The 15,406-nt window shown below is 39.0% G+C and overlaps 2 protein-coding genes across 2 annotated transcripts; both read right to left on the bottom strand.

Moving 5' to 3' along the window:
- Positions 1–217: 217 nt before the first annotated feature.
- Positions 218–5,924, bottom strand: LOC102307800 (caspase-6). Its single transcript, XM_005939995.3, has 8 exons — positions 5,755–5,924; positions 5,545–5,587; positions 4,768–4,801; positions 4,529–4,672; positions 3,839–3,915; positions 3,488–3,663; positions 2,914–3,061; positions 218–2,773 (listed from the first exon to the last, which is right to left on the bottom strand). Exons 2-8 carry the CDS (start codon positions 5,549–5,551, stop codon positions 2,538–2,540), a joined length of 822 nt encoding a protein of 273 aa, XP_005940057.1. The 5' UTR covers positions 5,552–5,587; positions 5,755–5,924; the 3' UTR covers positions 218–2,537.
- A 2,196-nt stretch (positions 5,925–8,120) lies between these two features.
- Positions 8,121–14,258, bottom strand: pla2g12a (phospholipase A2, group XIIA). The gene is made up of 4 exons (XM_005939991.3): positions 13,642–14,258; positions 11,882–11,958; positions 10,875–11,040; positions 8,121–9,117 (listed from the first exon to the last, which is right to left on the bottom strand). Exons 1-4 carry the CDS (start codon positions 13,859–13,861, stop codon positions 8,999–9,001), a joined length of 582 nt encoding a protein of 193 aa, XP_005940053.1. The 5' UTR covers positions 13,862–14,258; the 3' UTR covers positions 8,121–8,998.
- Between the last annotated feature and the right edge of the window lie 1,148 nt (positions 14,259–15,406).

Genomic DNA, 15,406 nt, shown 5'->3' with positions numbered 1-15,406 from the left:
GTCTCCTTCCTGTTTTGCTGTTTGTATTTGATGTGGAGCACCTTGTGATTTTTATCTTGCAAGGTGCTGTGAAAAGTAATAAAACTTACTTCTTTGCTGTAAATCAGTTTTGCTTTCATTTAACCTGCTTCTAAACCATTTCAGGACAAATAAGAGAATACACACACACACACACACACACACACACACACACACACACACAATGCAAGAAACACACTAAAGTAAGAAATTTTATTGAGGGCAAAGCAGTAAGTAAAATCCATAAAATCATTAAAGTAATGCAAAAAATACACTGTCAATGTGTAAATGCAAATACACATTACAGAACAGAAATTCCCTTTTTTTAAGTAGTAAGCATCTCCAAATGATGCTGTCCCTCCTCGACTTTTAAGAGAGGTGTTACCTACAGTTGGTCCTTTGGTTCTTGAGCTGGTAAACCATAGTCTGATGTCAGGTGTTGTCCCTAAAGATTTTAAACATGCAGTAGTCAAACCCCTGATTAAAAAACCTGCTCTTGATCCTACGGTTATTGCAAATTACAGGCCTATCTCCAAACTACCTTTTCTTTCCAAAATTCTTGAAAAGGTAGTTTACAGCCAAATAATGGCCTTCCTGGAAAAGCAAAATGTTTTAGAGGTTTTCCAATCTGGTTTTAAATCCTTTCATAGCACTGAATCAGCCCTTTTAAAAGTTTTTAATGACATATTTTTAGCGACTGATGCTGGGGACTGTGTTGTTCTTGTGCTTTTAGATTTGACAGCTGCGTTTGATACCGTGGATCATGCCATTTTATTCTCTCGTTTGGAGCACTGGGTGGGCATTAGGGGCACAGCACTGGAGTGGTTTAGGTCCTACTTGACGGGGCAAACTTTTTGTGTCAGCTTTGGTGACTATGTGTCGTCCTCTGCTCCCCTCTTGTGTGGTGTCCCACAGGGCTCAGTTCTAGGCCTCCTCCTCTTCTCTTTATATCTGCTTCCTCTTGGTTCTGTACTGAGAAATCACAGCATTGCTTTCCACTTTTATGCTGATGACTGTCAGATCTATGTCCCTCTAAAGAAAAAAGGCAGATATCTTACACAGCCATTACTTGGCTTGATGACATTAAGGCTTGGATGTCTGTTAACTTTTTAAAATTCAATGATAAAAAGACAGAGGTGATGGTTTTTGGTAGCCCCACTGAGACCCCCAATGTGTATGTAGATTCCCTGGCACAGTATGTTAAGCCAACTGTCACAAACCTGGGGGTCAAAGTGGACTGTGATCTGAAGTTTGATAATCAAATTAAGGCAGTGGTAAAATCTAGCTTCTTTCACCTCAGGCAGCTGGCAAAAATAAAGCCAAGTCTTTCACGGCAGCACTTTGAGACAGTGATCCACGCCTTTGTTAGCACTCGGCTGGATTACTGTAATGCACTTTATATTGGGGTCAGCGCATCATATATTAGCCATCTACAGAGGGTGCAAAATGCCGCAGCTCGTCTTTTAACTGGCACTCGAAAGTTTGAGCACATTTCCCCTGTTTTAGCTTCACGTCACTGGCTGCCCATTTCTTTTAGGATTCATTTTAAAATTCTTTTATTTACTTTTAAAGCTCTCCATGGCCTAGCTCCATCTTATCTCTCTGAGCTGCTACAGCCTTATACACCCACCCGCTCTCTCAGGTCAGCTGATCAGCTGCTCCTGAAGATACCTAGGACTGGGCGTAAACTTAGAGGAGATCGTGCTTTTGCTGTAGCAGCTCCCAAACTGTGGAACGAGCTTCCTTTAGAGATTAGACAGGCCAGTTCTTTATCTGTTTTTAAGTCACTCTTGAAAACCCACCTCTTTACCCTGGCCTTTGACACCACGTGAGATGTTGGTTTTTTATTTTAGTTGTTTTTAGGTGATTCGATGCTGTTTTATCTTGTTTTTGTTTTAACATAGGGCTGTTTTAATTTTATGTTTTATGTGTTTTATTTATTTATTTTGCTGTTTTCTGTTATTCTATTGTTTTAACTTATTTTCTGTACAGCACTTTGTTCCTGTGCTGGGTATTTTAAAGTGCTTTATAAATAAAATTGGATTGGATAAGCTTGAGGAAACACTGTGATTACGTAATGTTTAGACAGTTTGTTAATGTTACTGGATCCCTGAGGCTTACAGTGAGATATGTATGGATGAAACTAATGTGTACAAAAATCCTGATTTCGTTTCCTGATTGCTAAGCTGTCTCGTCTGAAAAATAACTGGCTCAAAGACAAAGTCGAAACTGACTCAACCGCCAAGACTCCCTGACTTTTCAGTGGAAGGGTCCACTGTAAACTGTTCTGAACTTGATATAAAATAAGACAAAATGAATGTATTTCTGTGCACTAAAGCATCATTCTGTTGCTTCTAGAGTCATTTCAGTACAGTAGTTTTACAAAGACTGGGGTTCATAATCAGCATGCAATTTTAAAGCGATTCAAGCACTAAAGCTTAAAAGTAATAGGGACACAGAACAACATAGTTGAACAACAAATATAAACCTGATCATTTTGAGACTGAGGTGTGTCATTGTTACTTTTTTGGTTGGAAGTAAAGTTTCTTGGTGAGCATTGAAGCAAAACAAGGCATTTGCTTCTTCCCGATAAATCTTGGTTGACATGGTGTTGGAATATTCCTCAGTGACACTTTTCTGTTGACCCGCGTGAGTAACTCTGTGAATTCCAGGCTATCACCATACTTTTGAAGCAGCTGACAGAGATCCTGGATATACCACGAACCGTTTTCCCTCTCCCGGAAGGAGTAGTAGCCTAACAAATAATGACAACAGCAAAATGGCAAAAATGAACATGGATGTCGCTTTGTGTCGCTGCTTTGTGTCTTTGATATTTCCTCTCAGTCACAATAAAAATAAAAATAAAAAGGTTTAGTCAAATGCTAGAAGACTCACCCTGAGCCACAGAATAGCACATGATGAAATCAGCCCCAGCAGGGAGGGTCTGTATGGTGCTGGCATCCATGAACACCTTTTCTTCAGACTCCATCGTAGAAGCTTCGGTCACTGTAACTGACACATCAAACTCTTTTCCGCGACATGCCTGGAGATGGGGGATGAACATTGGTTTCCAGTTGAATTAAATTAACTGGTTGTTGGACTTTCTGACAAACAGAAGACAGACTGACAGACTTCACTTCCTCCTACACCTCCTTCTCCATCATCTTCAACACTGGCTCTCCTCAGGGATGTGTTATAAGCCCCCTGCTGCACACTCTACTCTCTTATAAGTGCTCAGCCACAATGTCAAGTTTGCAGATGACACAGCAGTGGTGGAACTCATTTCTGGCACATATGAGACAGTTTTGTTTACCCAACTCTCATCCCAAAGAAGGCAACACAACAAAACATCCAGACTGAGACTCATGACTACGTTATGAGTTGGAATGACTGTAAACCTGTTGAATCTTTAGCAAATGGCTACACCAGGTTAATCTGATGGACTCATATGGGTTTTTGTGTTTTGTACCTGTATTATGAAGATCTTTGGCTTTCCAACAAGGTCCGGGCACTTGTCCCCTTTGAACTTGGACGTGATCTCCTGGATACTGATTTTTCCATCGTAGCAATAAACGTGGTTATCATCTCCATGACTCAGGAAGGCGAGCAAAAAGCAATCAGCATCTGAGTGATCTTCCTCCGCAGCTGGTGGGACAACAAGTACTTGTTAAACTTGCAGCGAAAGTTGGATTTGACAAAGATATTTTTGCAGCAAAGCAACAAATTGAATTATGTAAGAACTCAAACTACGGTGATGATTTTCTTTGTCCATCTCGATGCATGCTGGTCATTTGAGAGAAACAAATGATTATGTGGGTACCTTTGGCGATTTCATCTAGGACTGCCTCCAGCTTGAGGTTATTGTGACATTTCACTTCAAAGTTTAGATCCTTCAGTCTGAACAGAAAGTGAAAATGAGTTGATTAGTTTAGCAGATCAATGGTCAAATTTTTTTTTATTGTTCTTTATTAGCAATATAAATTCCTTAGACAAGGATCTGCTCGGATCAGGATTGATTGGACCTTTTTCAGAGTCCTATAAATTTCAATGCCTCAATATTTGTGCTTCTGCAGACACTCCAAAGCATCAGCTATTACCACCACAGGAGAGACGGTCATAGGATTCTTTCTAAAATCCACAGCCATCTCTTCAGTTGTTGATGCAGTGGGAATAACTTGGACCAGTGTGAAATCAACCTCTATAGGGCCACGATCACACTCTGTAGTGGGGATTGTGATCAGGGTCATCACTATTAAGAAGAAAAACAATCACCAAGTTCTCTGTGAACTTAAAAATAAAAATATAGCATATGACATATTGTCTTTGGCACTCCCTGGGGCACAGAGGTAAAAGATTGCAGCCCTGGGGCGATACTAGTAAAGAAGAAAAATATTCAGTTTTACCACAGAAAGGATCAACAACTCTAAACACGTGCTGGCATGCACTTGAGCATGAAGCTGTGCCAAAAACAGGTTTCCTCGTTCTTTAGCAGATAGCTAGAAGGTTGTACCTTTTCTCCAAGTTGTCACGATCAACATTGGTTCCACGCCTCTCAGGCAGTTCCCGGCGCCAGAAGAAGTCTTTCTGATTAAAAATGAGTGCAAGACCTCGTCGTTTGTTGCCCATCTGGTACTCCTCTGCACCATCTGAGGAGCTGATTTTAGAGTAAACAATTTGCAGTAAATGCAGGCAACATTCTCAGTGTCTGGAACCAGAATAAAGTAAGATTTTCCAGCTAATAGTGTTTACCTTTCAATGGTGACCTCATTCTGTCTTTGGTTCTCTGTGCACATTATCAAAAAGCACATTCGTAAATAACCAGTGCAAGAATTACAAAATAATAATGCAGTGTAATAATGCAAATCTTGCTTTACAGCTTATTTAAATACTGCAATATTCTTTTTTGTTAAACCATTGAGCTATAAGTGCTGCTAGTGCTGGGGTCAAGTAGCCATTTTTCCATACACTCAGAGTCCTGATAGTTGTCAATAGCTGGGTTACAGGCGGAGGAAGGTGGAGAAAGAATGTTGAAAGACCAGAAGCCATGTGGAACAGCTCTATTCTCCACACCCATTCTGCAGAATGGGTGTGTCTGGCATCGAGGCAGAAATGTATTATACTAAGGTGTCTTGACATGAATGCTGCTGTCGCTCTATAAACTGTATATCTTCTGCGACACAGCAAAATCCAACCTCAATAACCTTCATGCAGCTATGATTTGTTTATTTTCTTTTTTCTTTTTTTAAAAATCCAGCACAGGTAATTAGGGGAAAACTGTTGGATATCCATTCGTGCATATGAAGCACTTTTATAGATTTATGCAGGTCAGTTTCCTCAAGACATCAAGTCACTTTGAATGATATTTACTATAATTATTGTCTGCATGACAGTCAAATCAAAAGGAAAGTTAAGTGGATGATTAAAGTCACCCTGTTGGCTTTGTTTTACAGTTTGTTTCACTTTTTCTTTGTAGGAATATTCTCTCTTCCCTATTTCAAAAGAAGCTTGTAGCATTGAAATGCTCACCTGTCATATTGTTAGTTTGTGGTCGTCTGTGTAGGAACACTTCCTGGGAAGGTCATAAAGAAACAAAAGTTTTCACTTTGTAAATGATACAACATGAGGCACCTGATTCAAAAGGTGACTGACCTGATCAAATTTAAGGCAAAGGTGTGACAGCACCTGTATGGGTCACACGTCTATTCTCAATTTAAAACAAAAATCTTAATCTGTTACCTGTACAATAGTCTCCTGCCCTGTTAGACCTTTCTTCTGACTGACACAGCGAGAAAAACATATTTGCCAGATTAAATCATGAATGAAGAACCAGGCTGTAGCCCCGCCCACCGGAATCTCATTGGATTGCAGCACTCTGTTCTGTGCTCCTACAGGGCAGGGGAGGTGTCTCTACTGCCAGCAGCAGATACCGACACAGAGGCTGCAACTCAACTGCCTGCTCAGACCCACAGTCAGTGTGTGACCTTTGAACAGCCTGTAATGACAAACTTCAGTTGACATTATAACGTTTGGTGCGTACGGGCTGCTCTGACAGCCAAACTTGCACTGCAGTATACATGTTGTACCCAGTTGTACCCAGTTTCTCAAAAGCAAAGATTTCTTCAATCTTTGCTTTTGCTGTTTGGCCTAAAGAGGTTGGGTCATTACCGCCTTGCCTCATCCTGTCACGTGATCACCCGACACAACATGCGTTTCTTTCCGCTGTTGTTCTTGGTGGTTAAAGCCCACAGGAGCACCTGGCTGCAGCCAGACCCTTCTCGGTTAAAGGGAGCAGTTTGCAGCAGGTGTTCGTTTAAGCTGTAGTGCTACCGAGTGACCACAAGGAAGCGCTGTTTTCTTACCTAACTTTAAATATTGATATCAAAAGTGGAAAGTCAAACAGGAACGCTTTGTCAGTGTGTGTCAGGCTAATAGTATGTAAGATTGTTTAATGTGATGAGGGGAAAACTTGACAATCTTATCAGGAACCAATATGACGACAATATTCTCAGGAGTTTCTAGGAAGTCTCCCCTTCTTCACTTCCCCTAATGTAGTTTTTAATAAAATCATAAAGATGTCTTTCCAAATGTGCCCAAAGGAAAACGTTTTTTGTTGGAATAACTGAAAAAGTAAAATCCTCTTAATCAAGATATATATGATTTTAGGTTACAGTGTTTAATGTTTTTAATTAATGAAAAATTGATTAATCTGAAAATTTTTAAATTGAATTTTTGTAATCAACTCATAGTTATTCTGCTTAAATAAAATTTCACTACTGCGAGCAAGGGTTTTTTTTGTACCTTTATTTAAACTGTTTATTTCCCATGTATAAAAATCATGCTACATCTAATTGATTTTCTCTTGTTATGTTTTAGTTAGACCAGAAAACCAGACTAAAAATATTTGAGCAGACAGTCTGGCATTTACCATCATAAAGCATTTGCCATCACCATAAAGATGATGCCTTTATGAAAGCTGGAAAGAAACCCTACCCAAAATCAAAACTGAGGATCTAAGTCTTCTCTCTGTTGCCCACGACTGACAGTTACATATCAATCTGAACAAAGGGCTAAGGTTTACACAAGATCATCATCTACTCTGAAGAGACAAAACAGCTGACTATGCCAGAACTTGCAGTGCCCTGGGAAGAGGATATGGAAGAAGCAATTGAGCCAAAACATGCAAAGTACCAAGAGCCCATTGAGAAGAGACTGAAAGGGCCCTCTGTCAGCACAGCTCAAAAAGGCTGGGTATTTTGTATCAGGTTTTTTATTACAGGAGAGGCAAAGAAGATGGCCATTAAAACCATGAGTGAAGCTGGGTTTTGATTAAAAGGGCTGACCTGTGGGTGGTTTCTGCTGGGGCACAAGTCAGGGCTTGATCAACCTCAGCTGGGTCACCTGTGTAGGATGTCTGATGCAGGTTTTGGTCCATTTTGGAGTGTGGTTTGACATTCTGCATTCTTATATGAAATTAAATAATGAAACACACTCTCATCAATCACCGACTTGACAACCTCCAAGTCTGAGTTTTTTTGGTCATTTTTTTAGGTATGGTGTAAATTAAAGCTCATTTGGGTTGATCTTTGCTATAAAAACTTCTCCAGGAATAGTTCTCCAGGCTTCTTGAAGGACATTTAAAGCTCTTCTTTGAATCTTGGTTGCTTTTTTGTTCTAATCTATGTCAAGATGATCCTACACTGCTTCAATAATATTGAGGTCCGGGCTCTGGGGAGGCCAATCCATGATTGATAGTCTTCCACTGTGTGTTTTTCTATGCAGGTATGCTTTTATTGAACTGGGACTTCTGGGACTCTTTTTGGGATCCTTGTCACGCTGAAAAATATAGCTAATGCCAGTAAGACACTTTCCAGTATTACATGGTAGATCAAAACATAATGGTACTTTTCTGCATTAAAGTATGGCTTCTTAACAGCCACCCTTCCTTCCACTGACACCATTTCTGATGAGGCTTTTGCAAACAGTAGATGGATCTGCTCCTGTGCAAATTCACTGGCCTCATCCAACATATATATAGATATGATTAAAACATGTCACCTTAGACACTTAAAGACTCATTTACTTAAAAACGATGGATAACAAGGTAACAGTTAAAGCACAACTATTTTTATTGCAAATTTAAAAGATGTTTCTACAAGTCACATCTGCACCAGTCAGCACTTCAGATACGGTAGAGATAAACATCAACTTAATCACAAGTTCTTGTTATTGTCACAGAAAAGGGAAATGTGCTGTTTTCTTTTACAGTTCACTATTTGCTAATGACATCTTGAAAATTAAGCGATTTCAGGAAATCTAGACGAAGCTCTAGCAGGTTACTCAGGTTGTGATGAGTTTAAAAGAAATCGCTGAACTGATCTCTGGGGGTGGGTGAAACAAATAAAGCAAACAAAAAAAAAACCCCAAAACAGCTCCATCTATTATAATTAAATAAAGTAACCAATAATGGTTTGGTACTGGAAGCGACATTTATATATACTTAATATATTTCTCATTGTCAACAAATGACATGTTTTAGGCAGGGAAAGCTGAACCGTACATTAATTTTAACAACAAAACAAAACTCATTATCCTTTTACAGCTGAGGGGTAAAAACAGTTTTTTTCCCATTGAATTAAAACAGTTCAGTCAGAAGTGTTCAAACTGAACATGGTCACAGTCTTTTTTTAATGTAAACTTCTGAGGAAGTTATGCAGACTTCACAGAAATATAAAATAAACTGCTGGTTTAAAGGCAAACCACAGAAACCCTGAACAATATATATAAATAATCAATGACATAGGAAAGATATTAATTGTCCACTCTCCATCTAAAAAAGGAGGCAACAGACACAGATTAGTGCAAACCCAGTAGCTCTATCCCTGAGAACATCTAAGAAAGACAGAAAGGTTATTGCTAGCATCCTTCTGTTAGTGTTGAGTTTCTGAAAGGGTCAGCTGACAGTCTCGTGGCTGTGGTGGCGTCACAGCTCAGTCTTCACTTCATACTGGCACACACACGACGCTCGCTGACTGTCCAGGTAAGGCTTACATCCCAAGTGCATAACTGCATCGAAAAGCAAAGTCACTGCTGACTCACATGCTGTAAAACAGACAACACGAGAAATAATATGAACAGAAAAATCAGCTCACATCAATTCAAGCTCATTTATATAGCACCGAAGCGTAACAGCTGCCTCAAAGTGCTTTAAACTGTGGGGTAACAACTGTACAGCAAACACTTTATGATGGTTGGGAGTAAAAAAAACCTCCCTTTTAACAGAAAGAAACAGTGAGGTGCAGCCATCTCGAATGACTGGTTGTGGGTGAGAGGAGAGTGGAAAGAAAAGAGGAAGAAACAGGAAGAGAGAAGGCAAAAATGTAATGACATGCTGCGGTGGCATATAAACCTGTGGGGTTAAATAAAAGGAGACGAGTAGAGAAGAAGTGCTCACAGTGTATCACATTACATCCTGCAGGAGCCTGAACAGCAGCAAGGGATCCTGAAAGGGTGGTTCAGGGTCACCTGACCAAGCTTTACCACAGACTTTATCAAAAAGAAACTCTTTCAATCTAATCTTAAAACTAGAGAACGTGTCTGAGTTCCAAATTCAAACTGGGAGCTCTGCCTCTCATTCAACTTTTAGAAACTCTAGGAAAAACAAGTAAGCCTGCAGTCTGAGATAACACGATAGAACTTAGGGCCAAATATAATGACCTCAGTTTTGTCTAAATTTATAAGAAAAACACTACAGGACATCCAGGTGTTTAATACATCACTGGAGTTTAACTCATTGAATTTTTTTATCAGGCTTCATTTATAAATAAAGCTGGAGTCTGCACAGCACTGAAACTGTTTTCTAATAATACTGTCTCAGGGAAGCATGCATACTGGTAATATAAACAGAATCAGACTCAATACAGAACCTCGTAGAACTCCATGAACAACTTTTGTATTCACAGACACAGCAGCATAGGCTGCGATTAAGTGATTAATTATAGAATTAATCGCTGACTAAGGTCTTTCCCCTAGTCCTAAATATAGACAAAAAGACAGCAAAAATCATTTTTAGATCACCCCACTTACACAACTCTTAATTTCTTCAGTGTATCAATAATAGAAGGATGACTGAACAGTGCCTTTTGCACCATTAACAACAGCTGGGTCTCAGAGGCTTTTCTCCATTTACACCTTTCCGCTACAGCTATAGTATGCATATTGCTAAAACTTTATTAATACTAAAATGACTGCTTCAAGTCATTCGGAATATTCATCATTCCTGTGCAGTATTATAGCATGTTTTATTACTTCCTGGAATAAAATGGTGAAAAAAGCAGGAAAAAGGCTTGAAAGGAACTTAGGATTGTAAAAGCTGAGTTACTAACACCATGCTTCTGTTTAAATAAAGTGTCACGGGGTGACAGTGAGTCTGGCTAACTGGCTAATCTAAACAGATTGAAGCAGTGCACTTCCCCCTGTTTAAGATGTGTTTTATCACCTGTGTAACAAGCTGTGGGTGATTCACAGGTTCTTTAAAGTAACCTCCCAATTTTACTAACGTGGCACTCTTACAATCTTACAAGGCTGTAAGAGCGGCATGTTCAATAAAGCCAATCAAATCATAACACAAACAAGTGATTTAGAGAGCAAATATGTATGTTGTAGTTGTAACAGATTTGTATTGTATGACATGCAAAACTACTGTATATTATGGTATGATATATTTGTTTTTTACTTGAGTTTCTATTTATTTCTATAAACATGTCCAAACGTAGCACCTAAGCAAACTTAGTCCACAAAATCTGTTTGCCTTTTTGCACAACCTCTTAAAATTATTTCCTAAACCACTGCTCTCTTACCTTGGACAGTTTGGGCCAATCCCAGAGTCCTCTGTACATTCCTGCAGATTTTCTCCAGACAGACCTGGAACTCCTCATCACAGTCGTGTTTCTCCCGGCCACAGGCGTCATAGCAGCGGTCATGTTGGTTACAACATTTGGTCATGGACGGGATGCCAACATCAAACTGGATGAACACATATCAGTTACTCAGCAGCTGTTGGTTATACACACGTTTTGGACTTGACTAGAGAAGGACACTACCAGAATGAGATGCACGCTTCTGTAAATGTTATAGTACTGCAGTTCTGTGCTCTGTTGCTGAAGTTAATTCAATTAACTCATTCACTGCCAGCCATTGGCAGTGAATGAGTTAAACCCATTGACTCATTCACTGCCATTGACGGCTATAGACGTCAATGGCAGTGAATGAGTTAACTGTATTAATTAAGTTGATTAAACATGTTTCTACAGCCTTGTTCATCATCTACAGACCACTCCAGCAATATTCTGTTAGTTTCTGGTCTGACCCGCTGTGGTCAGAAACTTTTGGATTTCTGGTCAACTCTTTGTCCAGGAACTTTGAATTTTACTGTGAATATTTTCAAAGACTTCCTTGGATTTCAGCGTGTATTATGGTATCTTTTATACACTGGTGTTTGTGTCATATAGATTAAATTTGAAACACGTGTTCTTCTATCTCAAGGATTATTACATGACATTTATTAAGTGTATATTATGGGAACAAAATGCCAATTTTAGCCATTTAAGAATAAATGTACAGAATTGTAACGTGTGCAAAAAGTGAAGTGAATACTTTCTGAAGCAAATGTATCTGGAGCCAACACTGCCAATAATACTGACCTAAGCAGTTTAGCTACATTTTACACAAACTGCAGCTTGTACTATGGACTTGCGTGTCTATTTCTGTGTGTATACTCAATGTATTTAAATAAGACAAATAAAATGATATACAAAATGATGCCCTTCAGCATGCTGGATGCACGTGGCAACACGCTTTGAACTACCTGAATTCCAAACAGGGGGGAACCACATCCGTTGGGCGGTGGATTTTTGTACCCGGGACGAGGCACCGGCTTGTACCCTTTGAGACAGGAGCAAAGTTGATAAGATTTCTTACTCTTCAACTATCTGTTATCTTGCAGTCAGAGGTTACATGTACATGTACAGATAGTGCTGTGCAAATGTCTTGAAACACCCCTCATTTCTTTATATTTTAATTTCAATAACCCAGACTTTCTTGTCATTTTTAAAGTGGTCTCAAGCAATAGTTCTCTGGCCTTTCTGAAAGTCTTTCAAAGGTCTTTCTGCTTTTTCATTCATTTTGAGTCCAAGCCTTGGACCTGGCCATTTTCACCATTCACGCAAAAAAAAGGGTCTTAACTCAAAAAAAGAGCAAAAAAAAAAGAAGCTTAACTTAGCAAAGAAGCACCAAATGAAAATGTATTTTTAGTCTCTTTGTTGCAAAAATACAACAGGCTTCTGTTCCCATTACTATAATTGAATCTGTTAAAATGCTAAAGATAACACAGCTTGACAAGCCTATGATTGTATTTTTATATCCATAAGTTGAATCCCAAAGAGCTATTAGCTAAAAACCAGTATGGCGTTCAGGGAATCCTTAAAAAAAAAAATTGGGGAAACTCAACAAGTGCAGGACAGAAGAAGTAGTGGCACGCATGAAAAAGCCTCTCTACAGCTGATGTACAGTATCTTAAAAGTTTTAGCTATTTTTAAAGGACATGAGAGATACATCTTGCATCAGCTGACCATCTATTGTTTGCTGAAGCCTCATCTAAAACTGTCTCAGCTGAATAATGCCTGTCAAGAAGCCAATCTTAATTAAGGGAAACAGGAAGAAAAGGCTGTGGTACGCCAAGGTACACAAGACCTGGACTGAAAATTAGTGGGAACAGGTCTTGTGGAGTGAAAAATCCAAGTTTAAATGTTTTGGGTGTCAATACATACAGAGGTGGTCAGGAAAGAGGTACATCAGGGAGTGTCTACAACCATCAGTACAACAAACTGGAAGCTCTTTGAGGATGTTTTTCAGCCAGTGGTGTTGGGTCTTTTCGAAACTGATGGAAATATGCAGTAAATTGCCATCACATTTTGACCCACCATGCATTATAATCTGGAAAGTGTCTGATTGGCAATGCAGTACCAATTTAGTAAAGCATACCTGGTTAGAAAAACAAAGTGTAAAAAAAATCAGTCATGGATTGACCTCCTCAGATCCCGGATGTCAAAATTATTGAAGCAGTGTGGGATCATCTTGACAGAGAACAGAAGGAAAGGCCAACATCCAGAAAAGAGCTTTGAATGTCTTTCAAGAAGCCTGGACAAATATTCACAAAGACGACCCAAAGAAATTATAAGAAAACTTATCTAAGAGAGCTCAGGCTGTGTTCAAGAATAATGCAGGTGATACCAAATTATGTTTTTGCGTTGTATACTGCATTTCCATGTATGTTTGCACATGTTTCAATTCATTCATTTCTGCATTCATTTCTCATTCTTTTCATAAGAAAGTATGAAGAGATGAGGGTTGTTTGAGACTTCTACACAGGACTGAAGATGGTCGCGCAAACTATTAAATTAACGCAAACCCTTTTCAAGCTGATCTAAGAGAAAGGTGTGGCATAAATAATTAATTTACAAGCCTGACTAATAACAGGGAAATTCCTAAATTACACACTCTAGATGTCATAAACCCATTCTTAACTTGGAGAAAGAGCTTGAAAGCTGGAGTAATGACCTAGCTTACCATCACTACATCTGTAATGACACAGTCCGTCATCCCCACCAAACAAGTCCAGTGCTGCATTCAAGTACGTGTCAATCTTGTGGATCCCGTTGCGAATGGTTTTTAGAGTCATCCTCCAGTCTGGAGTCTCCGGCTCGTGATTGCTAGCAGACACTCGTGAAAAATATCCGCAACAGCAGAAACCCAACAGAAAGACACAGATGTAGCTGGGGTACTTCATGGTCTACTTATCGTCAGGGCCAAAAAGCAGCGTTTTCTTGCACATTGGTTTTGATTAATTCCTAAATACGTTGTCTTGATAGCATTTTAACTGTCACACTAGCTTGTTTTCATTCCGAAAACACATAGGTGGCATGAGCTATGATGTCGTTTCCGGGTTTGGTGGTGTCACGTGACCGCTGGTAAACAAATTATGGTGACGTTAAAAGAAAAAGTGCGCTGTCTATATTAGAAATGGGATTTACTCTTATTTGCCCTGTATGTCTACTGTACAAACTGAACTGGAATGACTGGCTGTTCGCTTTATAATTTCAAATAAAGTTTGAAAAAAAAATTAGTAATGGGATTTCCGGCTCTTTCGGCTGGACTCACTAAAAAGATCCGAATCTTCAGGTTGTTTTAATTAACAACAATATAAAATTATGCAGAAAAGGAATTACTAATGTAAAAAAAAAAGTGGTTTTATTTATATATGTTTATATATAAATATATACGGTGGCCCCTAGAGACAAAGCGCGTACAAACTCCAAAGCACATATATATTCAAATAATTTAAAAAAAAATAAAAAAAATTAATTCATTTACCTGTTACTACCACACACCAAATCCGGTCGTTGGTACTTCGTGGCTTGTGTAGCCACTAGGTAACAAAAGCTCAACACTGCCCCTAGCATCCTGGGGCACTTCTGTTGTGTTTTGTGCGTGCTTCGGAGTTTTTAATGTGCTGCCTCTCTAGGGGCCATCATAAATATACTTTTATTTATTTACTCCACATAAAATGTAGTAAATAAATCATATAATACAAAAAAACTATTTAAATTTCAAATTTTAACTATTAAAATTTTCAGCTTTTTCCTTTTAAACAAATTTAAAGTGAAACAACATAAAACACTGCAAACCACAACACAATTAAATATAAATATGAAAACAAAAGATGCAGCACATTCTCTGTCATATGGGCCTGCATGAATAAACTTTCTGAATCCTTTATCATCCGCCACCGAAAATAGTTGTGGATGATTACTATACCTTTCTAATGTGATGTTGTTGTCCCTGGATCTCTTTCCCTCCGGCTCTGTTCCTAGCTACTGCGAGTGTCTCTACTGCCCCTCCCCCCTCTTCCCAGTGCAAAGCACAAGGCTCGCTTGCGGAGTGAAGCGGAAAAAATTGGGAAAGAGAGGGTGAGAGAAAAAACAAAAAAGACAAAAAAAAAACCCATGGCTCCCAATAAAAAGCCAGCTCGCGTCGTTCACTTCAAAGAGTCGGCTCTGAGATCCGTTTCGTTCGCGACCGTCACATCACTAGTCTGTATCGCCGTCTCTACTTCGGTCCAGAATCAACGTTCGAATTTATGTAATTTAAATGTTATAGAAATGTTAAAAATAATATTTTTTAACTATGTTTCGTAACGTACCTTCGCCTTACATCATCCATGGGTCACAGCAGACTGTAGTACCAACTACTGGTAGAAACTCTGCTATTACACATACTTCTGAAATAAAGTAAAATAAAATGCACTCAAGGGCTTAATATAATTAACTTTAAA

This window comes from Haplochromis burtoni, unplaced genomic scaffold (assembly GCF_018398535.1).
Source record: "Haplochromis burtoni strain Fernald_Lab_line unplaced genomic scaffold, NCSU_Asbu1 Contig_277, whole genome shotgun sequence".
Classification (NCBI taxonomy): domain Eukaryota; kingdom Metazoa; phylum Chordata; class Actinopteri; order Cichliformes; family Cichlidae; genus Haplochromis; species Haplochromis burtoni.
This window is presented reverse-complemented; position numbering and strand designations above follow the sequence as displayed.

What these genes read in the sequence shown, in the direction of transcription:
- LOC102307800 (XM_005939995.3), bottom strand. An exon ending in CGTGACAACTTGGAGAAAAG is followed by an intron (nt 3,916 to 4,528) that starts GTACAACCTTCT and finishes CTTTCTGTTCAG; the next exon opens with ACTGAAGGATCTAAACTTTG. An exon ending in GTGCTATTCTGTGGCTCAGG is followed by an intron (nt 2,774 to 2,913) that starts GTGAGTCTTCTA and finishes ATTATTTGTTAG; the next exon opens with GCTACTACTCCTTCCGGGAG.
- pla2g12a (XM_005939991.3), bottom strand. Translation starts at nt 13,861, where the DNA reads ATGAAGTACCCCAGCTACATCTGTGTCTTTCTGTTGGGTTTCTGCTGT. An exon ending in CCCCCCTGTTTGGAATTCAG is followed by an intron (nt 11,041 to 11,881) that starts GTAGTTCAAAGC and finishes GTGTTCATCCAG; the next exon opens with TTTGATGTTGGCATCCCGTC. An exon ending in ATTGGCCCAAACTGTCCAAG is followed by an intron (nt 9,118 to 10,874) that starts GTAAGAGAGCAG and finishes TCTGTTTTACAG; the next exon opens with CATGTGAGTCAGCAGTGACT.